The 12,330-nt window shown below is 47.9% G+C and overlaps 1 protein-coding gene across 2 annotated transcripts in view; it reads left to right on the forward strand.

Annotated features, from left to right (window-relative positions):
* Window positions 1–12,330, forward strand: part of BRD7 (bromodomain containing 7) — a 33,239-nt gene that overhangs the window by 10,597 nt on the left and 10,312 nt on the right. For both annotated transcript variants that reach the window (XM_037066356.1, XM_037066357.1), the window contains exons 3-6: window positions 601–730; window positions 1,017–1,074; window positions 4,328–4,472; window positions 9,345–9,455. In XM_037066356.1, coding sequence (XP_036922251.1) covers window positions 601–730; window positions 1,017–1,074; window positions 4,328–4,472; window positions 9,345–9,455 — 444 coding nt within the window. The remainder of the gene's footprint in view (window positions 1–600; window positions 731–1,016; window positions 1,075–4,327; window positions 4,473–9,344; window positions 9,456–12,330) is intronic.

A 12,330-nucleotide genomic window follows, 5' to 3' on the forward strand; every position in this document is an offset into this window, starting at 1 on the left:
AATTGACTCTCCATTCATGAACACGGGATGTTTCCTTTATTCAGGTCTTCCACAATGGCCTTTTAATAGTATTTCATACTTGGTCCCCAAATGTATTCGATTTTTTAATCAGATTTATTCCTAGGTGTGCTATCTTGCTTTTTGGAATAGTATTACTTTTCTGAGTGTTTTCTCCTGGCATCTGCTGTCAAATCCCTATTTCCCCCTTTATGAACATGGTGTTCTCTCTTTGTCCAGTAGGTGGCAGTAAAATACATCAAGATTTTATTAGGAATTCTCAGTGGTAGCCCTGGCTGGTGTAGCTCAGTGGATTGAGCACAGGCCTGCGAACCACATGATTTTGGTTCAATTCCCAGTCAGGGCACATGCCTGGGTTGCAGGCCAGTTCCCAGCGGGGGACTCACGAGAGGCAACCATACATTGATGTTTCTCTCCTTCTCTCTTTCCCTTCCCCTTCCCCTCTAAAGATAAATAAATAAAATCACTTTAAAAAAAAGAATTCTCAGTGGTGTCTTATTTTGTTCCATTGAAATTAAAATGATTTGTTCTAAAGGTATTCTGAAACACTTAATTCTCAGTAGCCTTCTTTGCTCTGTTCAGGAGGACAGAAGGAAGCGAGACCGGGACCGTGGGGAGAGTGAGGCCGAGAAGGACCCCCAGGGCCAGGCCCCTGCCAGCCTGGACTTGCCTCCCGAGAAGCCTCTCGCCAGCTCCCTGGCCAAGCAGGAAGGTCAGAGCAGCTGCCCCAAGGGAGGCCGCAGCCTGGGGAAGGGACCGGGGCTTTTGCTTTTAGGTTAAAACGCATTTTCATAGAATTTTTAAGTTTCTTATTGTTCCAACACGTAAGAGCTTTAAATTAGCTTCAGTTTGAATTCACACTTACTTGTAAAATAAATGGAATTTCTCTGTGAACTAGTTAATGACGGATATGAGATGTCGTATAGAAATAAAATAAGCTAAACAGTACCACCTAGAATCTTCCTTTTCAAACACTCTTTTCCTTCCTTCTTTGTCAGAAGCAGAACAGACACCCCTTCAGGAAGCTTTGAACCAGCTGATGAGACAGCTGCAGAGGTAAATGTCTTTCTGGTATTTTTGTGACGTGGAAATTGAAATGAGAAATGCGGCATCCAAACCACTTGTCTATTTTTGATTATTTAAAGCTGCATCTTGTGGCCTAAATCCAAGTGTGTGCGATTGCAGAGTGGATGATAGATATTTTGCCTGGTGATGGAGGCCTCTGAGGGGGGCTGTTAGACGTGCTTATCTAGTTTGTTTTAACTGGCAGCCTGAGGAGTGTTACGTAATGCTCCTAATGGCAGATTTCTTTCTAACTCAAAGTATTTTCCGACGTTAAAGCTTTAGACTGGAAATAAACAGCACAGATACTTCCACTTGCTAACAGTTACAGATGCCTTTGTGTGTTTTTGCTTATCGTGCTGCGAGAGCCCAGCAGTTACCGAGTCCGGGAGAAGCGACAAAACACCACCAATAGGGTCTGCGACCTTCGTAAACGCAGACTGTTCCCAGAGTTACGGTATCCAGCTGATTAAGCTGATGTTCAGTTCCTAAAAGGGAAAAGAATAACTCAGTCTTTGTTAAAATGTTTACTTTGATATGTTTCTTTACTCAGAATTGCCGTTTTCAGCTGAAAGCCAGTGACCTGACTGGCCGAGGGCTCGTGGGTACAGGACTTGCATTCTCAGGGGGAACTTCCTTCTCGCTGTTTTGTGGTTTTGAGTCGACCCCAGAGCAGGTCGTGAACCTCTTTTGAAGACAGAGCCACTAGCAGGGGCGTCCAGCCTCGTGGCGTCTCTGGGCCACACTGGAGTTGTCTGGGCTACACAGTAAATACACTGCCACATGTAATCGCAACAAACAGCTTATGATGTTTTAAGTAAACTTATGATTTTGTGTCGGGCTGCAGTCAGAGCCATCCTGGGCTGCCTGCGGGCCACAGGCAGCCGCCCTGTGGTGCTGTCTGTATTCATCACCTGTTTGTCTTTGCAGGCAGTTTCGGCCACAGGTTAGTGGCCTCTCCCCCTTTTGGCTTTACAGAGTAGTTGAGAAAATTGCATCTCAAGTCTTTACACTCGAATAAATAATTCCTCCTTGTCCCAAAAGCGTGAGTGGGTAAGTATTGGACATCCCAACTCAGTTAGAATGTGTGACTAGGGTGCTTTGGTGGCCTTTTAATTTTCTTGTGAGACTGGAATGTAAGTTAAAAATGTCTCTATCAAAGAAATCTGCTTAAGATCATATATCAGTCCAGGGACGGTCGTGTGGCTCAGGGCGTTTCAGCTACGACAGTCTGGGCCACGCAGTTCTGAGTGGCTGCGGCAGCCAGATGAGTCCGGCCCGGGTGCTGACCACGGGGAGGAGGCCATCCTCGGTCGGCCCGTGGCCAGTTTCCGGGGTGCGGACAGTCTGCTCTGAGGAGGTCCTTCAGAGACAGCGTGTTGTCATTTGCGGGGACTGCTGTGGATGGCACGAGTTTGCGCGTGCAGGTTCCAGGTGGGATCTTTCTGCTTATTCTCATCACTTTCTGGGCTCGCCGTGCTAGGAAGAGCAGAGGTGGATTCCCGGAGACCCGGGTCCCCAGTTCAACTCTCTTATCAGACCTGTGACCTAGAACAGCCTGACCGCCGAGTCGGTGTCCTCGCCTCTGGGCAGAGGGAGCGCTTCCCCGAGGGCTTCTGTGAGGACTGGCTGTCACCCACGTCGGGCCACCGGGCCTGGCACGGGGCAGATACACGCTAAAGGTTGCTGCCGTCATTATGTTGTAAGCCGTTCTCATTGCTGTGGTTATTCAGAGTAAGAAACCTGCAGTGTGCGGCCACGCAGCGTCCGCTGTGGGAATGTGCCGCTTTGTCTCCTCACGTGCTGGCGGACACCCGGGCTGTCTGCAGACCTTGCCTGTTGGGGACAGCGTAGCTGTGAACCTAGGGTGCGCGTGTGCCTTCCAGTCGGTGTTCTGGGCTTCTCAGGACACACCCCTAGAAGCGAGGTCACTGGGTCCAGAGGCAGTTCCTTTTTGGGGGGGGAACTCGGCTGCTTCCCACAGCGGCTGCCCCAGTCCGCAGTCCCAGCGACAGTGCCTGAGGACGCCCTTCTCCCGCATCCTCACCAGCACTTGTTTGCCGATTTGCAGCCGTCCGACAGGTGTGAGGTGATAGCTCACTGTGGTTTTAGTTTGCATTTCTCTAACGATTAGTGACACTGAGCGTCTTTCGTGTCTATCGGCCATCTGTGTGTCCTCTTTGGAAGTGTCTGTTCCGGTCCTTTGCCGTTCTTAATTGGATTGTCTTCCTGGTGTGAGTCCTTTATGTGTGTTGGAAATTAATCCCCCAGGACATGTACCGTTAGCGGATGTGTTCCACCACACAGCGGGTCCTCTGTTCGTTTGCTGGTGGTGGTCTTCAGCAGTCTTCGGTTCGGGGTTGTCCTGTGTGTTTGCACGCGTCTCCAGTTTTCCCAGCACCGTTTATTGAAGAGACTGTCTCTACACCATTGTAGGCCTGTGCCCCCTCTGTTGAACATTAATTGACCACAGAGACATGGGCTTGTTCCCGGGCTCTCTGTTCTGTTCCGTTGGTCTGTGTGCCTGTTCTTATGCCAGTGCCATGCTGTTCTGAGTACAGTGGCCTTGCAGTACAGTCTCATACCAGGTATTGCGATATCTCCAACTTTGTTCTTCTTTCTCAAAATTGCTGAGCTGTTTGGAATCTTTCTTGGATTCATGTAAATTTTTGGAGTGTACGTTGCATTTTTTGTGAAGCTCCCCTGATGTTGCTCATGCATGGCTGTGAGGACCTTCCCAGCGTCAGTTTCTTAAACGGCCCCCAGACCCCCCTCCACAGGCACACAAGAGTAGTCACATCCATCAACTCAGAAAGCGCACTCACTCCAGGGACGTGGTCCCTGTGCAGCCCACAAAGCATCCGAGCTGGTGGTTAGAACCCCTGGGACAGGCTGCACGCGTGAGCTCGCAGTTACCGTTTCTGCCTCCCCACTGTGGCTGGTAAAAATGCCTGGTGCTGATCTCCCACAGGCCAACACGTTGGTCCTGCCCTGTGTTTATTTTGTTTCCTTTCCCCCTGTGTAGGAGGTGCTACTTTAAGAGTACAGTTAGTATGTAAAACATCTTAACTATGTTATTAGTCTTTAAGGTTCTTCCTTCAGTTTTCGTGGAAGACGTGTTAGCGCACTACAGATTCTCTCTGCATCTGAGGGTCCCACTGACCTCTGCACCTCCGCTGACCTCCGCGCCTCGAGCAGTGGGTTTGTGTGTAGTAGAAGTCAAACTGCATTTTTTATCTCTTCACAGGAAAGACCCAAGTGCTTTCTTTTCCTTTCCTGTGACTGATTTTATCGCCCCCGGCTACTCCATGATCATTAAACACCCAATGGACTTCAGTACCATGAGGGAGAAGATCAAGAACAATGACTACCAGTCCATAGAAGAACTGAAGGTAACAGCAGCAGCCGGTGTTGGGATGGGACAGATGAGAACCGTGATACAGGTTCCGTATCTTTGGTCGTTTGAGAATCAGGCCCTTGGGTCCTGTATGTACAGAGTCTTGGTAGAAACCTGCATGTCAGGTATTCGTAATCTTTCTAATGGAGCTTGTGTTTTGCAAATAATTAAGTTTATTTTAATCCAAAAATCTTTGTATATTTTTGTGTTTGAAAACATTTTTAAGGTTGAAGATACAAAATCAGATGAATCAAGCTACCTGTTCTTTTATCATGTTAGGGGTTTTAAAAAGATACTTGCTTTTTAATTTCAGATCAATACACGTAAAATTGATACTTTAATGAAACTAAATTAGAGTAGTTTCTTTTCCTAGATGTCTAAGGTGTGCATAAATTTTGAAATAGAGAATAAATTGGCTTGTCCAGAGATACTGAACGGAGATTTAATTACATTTTCTAATTTGATGAAAGTCAGTTGCTCCCCGAGTTTATTCATTTGGGCAATATTTGTTGAGCACATTTCTTTCCATTTTAAAAGGGAGAAATTGAAAAACTTGCAAGAACCTACAAGCCACCCAGATTATATATATGCCTAATGTTATAGTTGAATTTTTTTTTGTCTTTATATATTCTTGGTATATATTAGTTTGAGAGGTGATACTTTTTAATCTTCCACAGAAAAAAATAGCCACGTGCTTTTAAATTGGCTTCGTACCAAACAACCGCAAACTGGCTGGTGCGGATGCCCTGCGGCCTTCGTTTTTTCTGCAGGCACGTGGTCGTGTCCGCCTGACCTGCGGGCGGGGCCCCGGTCAGTTACAAAAGGAAAATGAGACAGTGAACAGTCTTTACTTGCTCTTTTTTTCATCCACACGTCAATCAGCTGAGATTTATGACTAACACCGGGATTTCATTCTGTCTCTGCTGTCGGTCTGCATGTATAGATAATATTCCACTACTCTGAGGAACTGGTGTTACATTCTCGTGTGTTCAGAGAGATGGAAATTTTTCCCAGGTTTTCATCTGGAGAGAATTAGGCTAGAACTGTTTATTGCAGCATATTTCTGACTTTATTATTGCTTAATGGAAAAAAATCTTAACAGTTTTGTTTTTTTTCTTTTTGTGAACAGTTTTCCTCTGATCTTTCTCCTGTGGTGACAGGAGGAAGAAGGGTGCCCCTAAGTGTTTTTGAGCAAATGGTTCAGGCTGATCATAACGGAAATGAACAAGTATTTTTAAACTCTTTGGAATTTTCTACATTACTGCATTTTTTTCAATAACCCAAAGTAATATTTATTAGCTTATCGAGCCCATTGGGCTGTTTAAGATATTTTTTACTTACATGAAAAGTATGTAGAAAGGTTGTTCGGCTTCTCGGATGGCCAAGTGCCCTTCTATCAGAGCCCCGCACAGCCCGGCACGTGACAGCCGAGCCCCGCGGAGTCTGCCGTGGCCTCACCAGCCCAGGCCGGGAGCAGTGGAGTAGTCCAGGACCCCTTTGCCCGTTGCAGGCCCGGTCATCGTTTAGTTTGGATAATAGTCGTCTTGTGTCTCCCTCACCTGCCTCTCCTTCCCCCAAACATATAGTCAATAATTCCTAATGGACGGAGGAAGCTTCTCAGAACATCTGCACCAGCCTAACCTGTGGTCCTTTGGGTAGCCACACATGAGCCCCGAGGAGGACCGGGAACCTGCCGCCGTCCCGTGAGAAGTCCTGTGTGCGGTGTGCGTGTGCAGGCGCACAGGCCTGAGGAATGAGCGGGCCCACGGCTCTGATCACACGAGGGATGCAGGGCCTGGCAAAGCCCCGACGGACCAGCGAGTTGGCCAGGCCCCGAGGTCCACGTGGATTCGTCCACTTGGAGTTCGGTCCCAGCTGTGACCCTGGAGTCAGGCCTCTCACATGCTGCCCAGTGCCACTCAGTCCCCCCGGTCTTGTTGCATTGCCGTGTTCTTGGGGGTCGTCGCTGCTTGAGTAGCAGGCTTCGACGGGTTGGACTGGGGGGAATCAGATCCTTATTTTGTTTGCTTTTTAACCGTTTTAACTTAGCGAGGCTTTGGCACAATTACTCACATTTATACGAAGTAAAAATTACTGAACCGTGAAGACATGCTGTGGGGTCATGTTCTCTGCACATCTGTGCACCTTGACATTTAAACCGGAAGTACCAGTTGGTAACTCGGCTGCTTCCCTTACGTGTTTCAGCTCTTCGGGATCGTATAGTTTGTTTCACATTGGCACGACTTTTGCAACATCCTGTAAATTATGTTTATCTCATAATGGCACCCAAACAGATCAAAGAAAACCAGTGTCAGTGTGGTCACATCTTTGCTCAGCTAATTTGGGTTTAGTAGGATCAGTTGTGCTGATTAGCACTCACTGTTCCCAGTTTTCAGTCACAATCTGAAATAAATTGTTTAATTCATAAATGGAAATTTATTCTATAAAACCAAGAGTAATATTTCTAATTAGATTAGCTACTTAGTCAAGAGTATTCTGTTAAATGCATGATAATATTTTCTTTTTGTGCAGTAAGATTAAAATTTTCATCTTGGCATCTGAGTTTATATACAGTCGTGGGGGCTTCCGGTCAAGATGGCGGCACAGGCAGACACAGCTCACCTCCTCACACAACCACATCAAAGTTACAACTAAAACAGAACAACCACTCAGAACCATCAGAAATCAAGTTCAGTGGTAGTCTGACAACTACAGAATTAAAGAAATCGCCTTCGTTCAGACTGGTTGAAGGGGCATAGACACGGAACAGGCTGGTCCATCACCCATCTGTGGTGGGTAAAAATTTGGGAGGGGTGTCTCGGGAGCAAGGAGTCCCAGCCCCACACCAGGCCACCCAGCCCAGGGTTCCAGTGCCAGGAAGGTAAGTCTCCGCAACAGCTGGTTACAAAATCCAGCGGGGATTGAGCTGGTGGAAGAAACTGCTGGAGCCCCAAGCAACTCCCCTGAAAGAACCCACACGGGGACTCACCTACTCAGGCGCACTCCCTCTGAGCTCCAGCACCGGGTACGGGCTCGAAAGGCACCAGTGTTGTACCGGGAGAGACTGAGGTGTCGGCATCCAGGAGAACAGAGGCCTTTCTCCCTTTTCTAAATCCGCCCTCCACGACCCGGCCAGCTGGTTCCACTCCTGAGACTCCATCACCCGGGTGAAAACTGTTTGACCTGCCTTGGAGATCCCCAGAGACTCCGCCGCACTCAGCTGAAGGACCCTCCCAAGCTGCTTTTCCATGAATGGCTGGTCTTGGCTCCTGCTTCACAACTCCCTAAATCCTCTCAGACAGGGAACAGCTGGTCTCACTGAGCCCCAGGCCCAGCACTGACTCACAGCCTGGCTTCGCCTGGGTCTCTCCAAGCCCAGCACAAGTAGCAGCCTCCTCAGATTGCTTTACAGCTGAGGAAGGGGTGTCCCCAGGCAAAACAGGTGGGGTTGACCTTGGCCTGCACCACCTGGGATGCCCCAGGGCCAGTGGACAGTCTATCGGATGCAGAGTTCAAATACTGGTTATAAGGATGCTCGAGGAACTTAGTGAGGACCTCAATAGCTTAAAAAGACCCAGTCAGAAACGAAGGCTACACTGATTGAAATAAAGAGCAATTGACAGGGAAACAACGTAGACCTGAGTGGAGCTGAGACTCAGATCAGTGGTGTGAAACATAAGGAATCAGAGAGCAATCAAGAGAAAAAAAATCCAAAAAACTAAGGATAGTATAAGCAGCCTCCAGGACAACTTCAAAAGGTCCAACATTCACATTCCTAGAGATGCCAGAAAGAGAAAAGAAAGAACAAGAAATTGAAAATGCATTGAATGTATTGAATTGAAAAAATTGTAAAAGAAACCTTCCCTAATTTGGTGAAGGAAATAGACATGTAAGTCCAGGAAGCACAGAGTCCCAAACAAGATGGATGCAAAGAGGCCCACTCCAAGACACCTCATAATTAAAATGCCAGTGGTTAAAAATAAAGAGAGGATCTTAAAAGCAGCAAGAGAAAAGAAGTCAGTTACCTACAGGGAAGTTCCCATAAGACTGTCAGCTGATTTCTCAAACTCTGTGGGCAAGAAGGAATTGGCGAGAAATGTTCAGTCATGAAAAGCAGGGACCTCCAGCCAAGATTGCTCTGCCCAGCAAAGCTACCATTTGAAGTCGAAGGGCAGATAAAGAGCTTCCCAGACGAAGAAAAACTAAAGGAGTTCATCATCACCAAACCATTATTACATGAAATGTTATTTAAGGAAAAGAAGATCAAAACTATGAACAGTAAAGTGGCAAAAATACAAATCTATTGACAATTGAATCTGAACAAACTAGCCAAACGAAAACAGAAACAGAATCATGGGTACAGAGAGCGTTTTGATGGTTGCCAAATGGGAGGGGGCGTGGGGGAACAGATGAAGAGGTGAGGGGACTAAGAAGCACAAACAGGTAGTTACAGGATGGCCATGGGGATGTGAAGTACATACAGGAAATGGAGCGGCCAAAACGCATGACCCATGGACGTGAATAATGGGGGAGGGTTGCCTGAGGAAGTGGAGGTGCTGGGTGGAACTGTAAGAGCATACTCAATAAAATATAATACAGAAACTGAAAACAAGGTTTATATGTAATCATGAAAAGTTTCAGAATTTGGAAAAGAATGTAGTAGGATATTTAAGTCAATCTAGCAGTACTTGTTTTATTTGTGAGTCTTAAAACTTGATAAATTGCTATTAATGTCTGATAAATAGTGAAAGGAGGGGGCAGGGGGGTTTTGTTGTTAATCTTTTGAAGACCTGTATGATTTCAAAACAGAAAGAAGGGTACCTTGTTTTGTTTTAATGCATTTTCCCCCATGATATTCTCTCTGCAGGATCACTTCAAACTCATGTGTACTAATGCCATGATTTACAACAAGCCAGAGACCATTTATTACAAAGCTGCAAAGAAGCTATTGCACTCAGGAATGAAAATTCTTAGCCAGGTAAAGAGAATTCTTTGCCATAAGTAATAATTATTGAAAATTCATATTCCTTTGTGTTTTGGTCACGGTGGCACGATCCAGTTCAGAACTGGTTTATTGTGTTGTAGGCAGATCCTGTTACAGTTGAAATAGTACACAAAAAAACAGTGATAGAGAGGAGAAAATTAAGCGGGAAGCTTCTTCTTTGGAAATGTTACAAATAAATACTGGCATTTGCTTGTAACTATTTACATGAGGCCCTTGAATTGATACTCACCAGATATTTGCTGTCAACCTGAACATCAGCCTGAACTCCAGGATGAGACTGACCAGGTGAATTGCGAAACCTTTCGGGAAGAAAGCTCTCTGTAGGGCCCCAGTCTGCAGTTCTGGTATGGGGAGTGACTGGGAACTGTCAGCAGCCACCGCTGCCCAGGAGCAGGCCCTCCTCCCCGGGGGACGAGCTCTCGGGCCTGGCGAGGCCTTCCAGGTGGGCGGGGTGGGCGCAGATGCCTCAGATGCCTCTTCAGGCTGCGTGCTCCGGAGGTGCTGCAGGTGGTGGCAGAGGGGGCGTGCCGCCCTCGGGGTGGGGGGGTGGGGGGCGAGGCCCTGACCCCCGTGGAGGGTGGACGGAGGTGATCTGTGCAGGAGGAGAAGAGAGTTCCCAGGACAATGCAAATCTCTGAGGTTTCACTCCACCCTTCGGGGGATGGAAAGTGACCTGAGACAGTGCTCGCACCTCCCCACAGCAGGAGTCAGAAGGCTCCTTCGCCCTCACTGAGGGCCTCAGAGTTCTCCCCTCCCAGGAGAAGGTTTGGCCTGTGCCCACCAACGCACCTGCTAGCAGTGAGTGCTGGTGCCGGATGGGACCTGGCGTGGGGAGGGGCAGTGACAGACGGGCTGGTGGGAGAGGGGTCCGAGAGGCAGAAGTGAGCAGGGGTGAGGCGGCAAGAGGGAGAAGAGCCAGAATTAAGAGCGTGAGCTCAGGCCCAGGGGAGTGTCAGGGCAGGAGGGATGAGTCACAGCCGCATGCGGTTTCCCAGCTTTGATGGGACCATCTGTGTCAGTCTCGCGTTGACAGAGTCGCCCGGGTGTGCTCACATCTGCGTGTCTGTGCTGGGCTCTGAGAGGTTCTTGGATCCACTTAACAGGAGAAAGAAAACCGTTTGGGTTGACGACACTTCTTGCGTTCCTCTAATGTTTAGACAGCATCCGTTCCCATCCTCTTCTGGAGGCTTGGGGGACTGATGTAAGCCAGTTACCCGTCTCGTGCGAGATTAGTAGGAGGCAGCGGAGTGTAAGACGTTCATCCCTGTCTGGGCAGAGAGACCTGGGGTACGGAACCAAGCCGCAGTCTGGGTTTAAAAACCTGCAGGTGCTGGTCGTTACTGCATTTGAAGGTAACCGCGACCATTAGTCACTCCAGAGTATATACATCGAGTTTGTAGGAGGAAATTTAGTTCACAGGGATAGCACATCCAAAGTAAGTTCATCCACTTTGATTTACCGCTGCTGCCGGTCCTTGTTACTGCTCATCCCCTCTAAATCCGTAGTTGAGGTAACGAGCAGAAGAGCCCAGAATCCCTGGGGTTTCCCTGGGGGGGTGGTCTGAGGCACAGGACATGAAGCGTCCTCTCCCCTTTCCCTTTGCTGTCTCGCCTCCTTTTTCAAACCTCTTCCTGGTGAGGCTCCCTGCCCGTCCTGTGTGCGAGCTTCCTGTGTGCGAGCTTCCCGTGGACTGCTCTCCGCGCCAGGTGGGAGGGGTCCTCACTTACTACGGTGATTTTGAATGTTTAAATTTAGGCCTTTTGAGTTAACTCCTCAAACAGCAGTGTTCCCAGGAGAGCCCAGCACGCCCTTCCGTGAATGGTGTCTTTTAGGTCATTGTCTCAAGTGCTCAGTGCACAGGTTGTAGAGCAGCCCTCCGTTATTTTTCCGGTCACACACACACACACACACACACACGACAGTGACGGGCCTGCGTCACTTTCATAAAGAATAGGCACACACAGAGTGGCTCTTTGGTCGTCTAAACGAGAACAAGGGTGCCGCTCCGTGGTAACACAAACAGAGCACAGGCAGCAGTGTCCGCAGCTCAGCGGCCCTGGGACCCGACCACCGGGGTTCGCGTCCTGGCTGCGAGCTGCCTTCCCATCAGCTGGAAGCCGGGAAGGAGCCCCGGCCCGTGCGTGTACAGGTGAGCTCTCCCGAGGGGGTGGCCCTGTATCACTCATGTTGTAAGGCTGGGGGCTGGTACACAGTGTGCAAATTTGGAGACATTGTAATTGTCTAAAAAGAAAGTCATTGCTTTCAAAGTAAAATTAAACTCAACTTTTTTCCCATTACTTGGGTCAAAATGTTGAAAATTTCTCTAAATGAATTATTTTAACTTTGTTGATGTTATGTTACCCAAAAAAAGTCCCCAGTTGGTCTTACTGCGGCTCTGCTTCAATTCTGGAGCAGATGTGAAGGTGACTGAGAAGTCGGCGCCCGGGCCCTCCTGAGAGCTCGTAAGGTGCCGCCTGATCCGGGTGCTGGACGTGGCGAGAAGTGGCCTACGGGACGTTCCGAAGGGAACACAAGTAGCCGGTGACAGTACAGAAATAGTCACGTTCCCTGATATTTTTTAAGTATGCATTCAAATAAGAGATGTTTTTAGTAGTCAAATTGGCGATTTTTAAAAAATTACACTATTTGACGAGGACTCAGAAACTTTCAAACAGTGACATAGAAATTGATACTGCTTTTCAGAAAGGCAGCTGTTTGGCAGGAAATATCAAAAGCCTGAAAAATACTTACTACCTTTGACCTTGTGTTTTCATTTTTAGGAATTTATCCTAAAGAGAGATTAAGATTCTTCAATTATTTACAATAATCTTCATGAGGCTTGTGTTTG

Source organism: Sturnira hondurensis, unplaced genomic scaffold (assembly GCF_014824575.4).
Source record: "Sturnira hondurensis isolate 20B ecotype Veracruz unplaced genomic scaffold, ASM1482457v3 Scaffold0016617, whole genome shotgun sequence".
NCBI lineage: Eukaryota > Metazoa > Chordata > Mammalia > Chiroptera > Phyllostomidae > Sturnira > Sturnira hondurensis.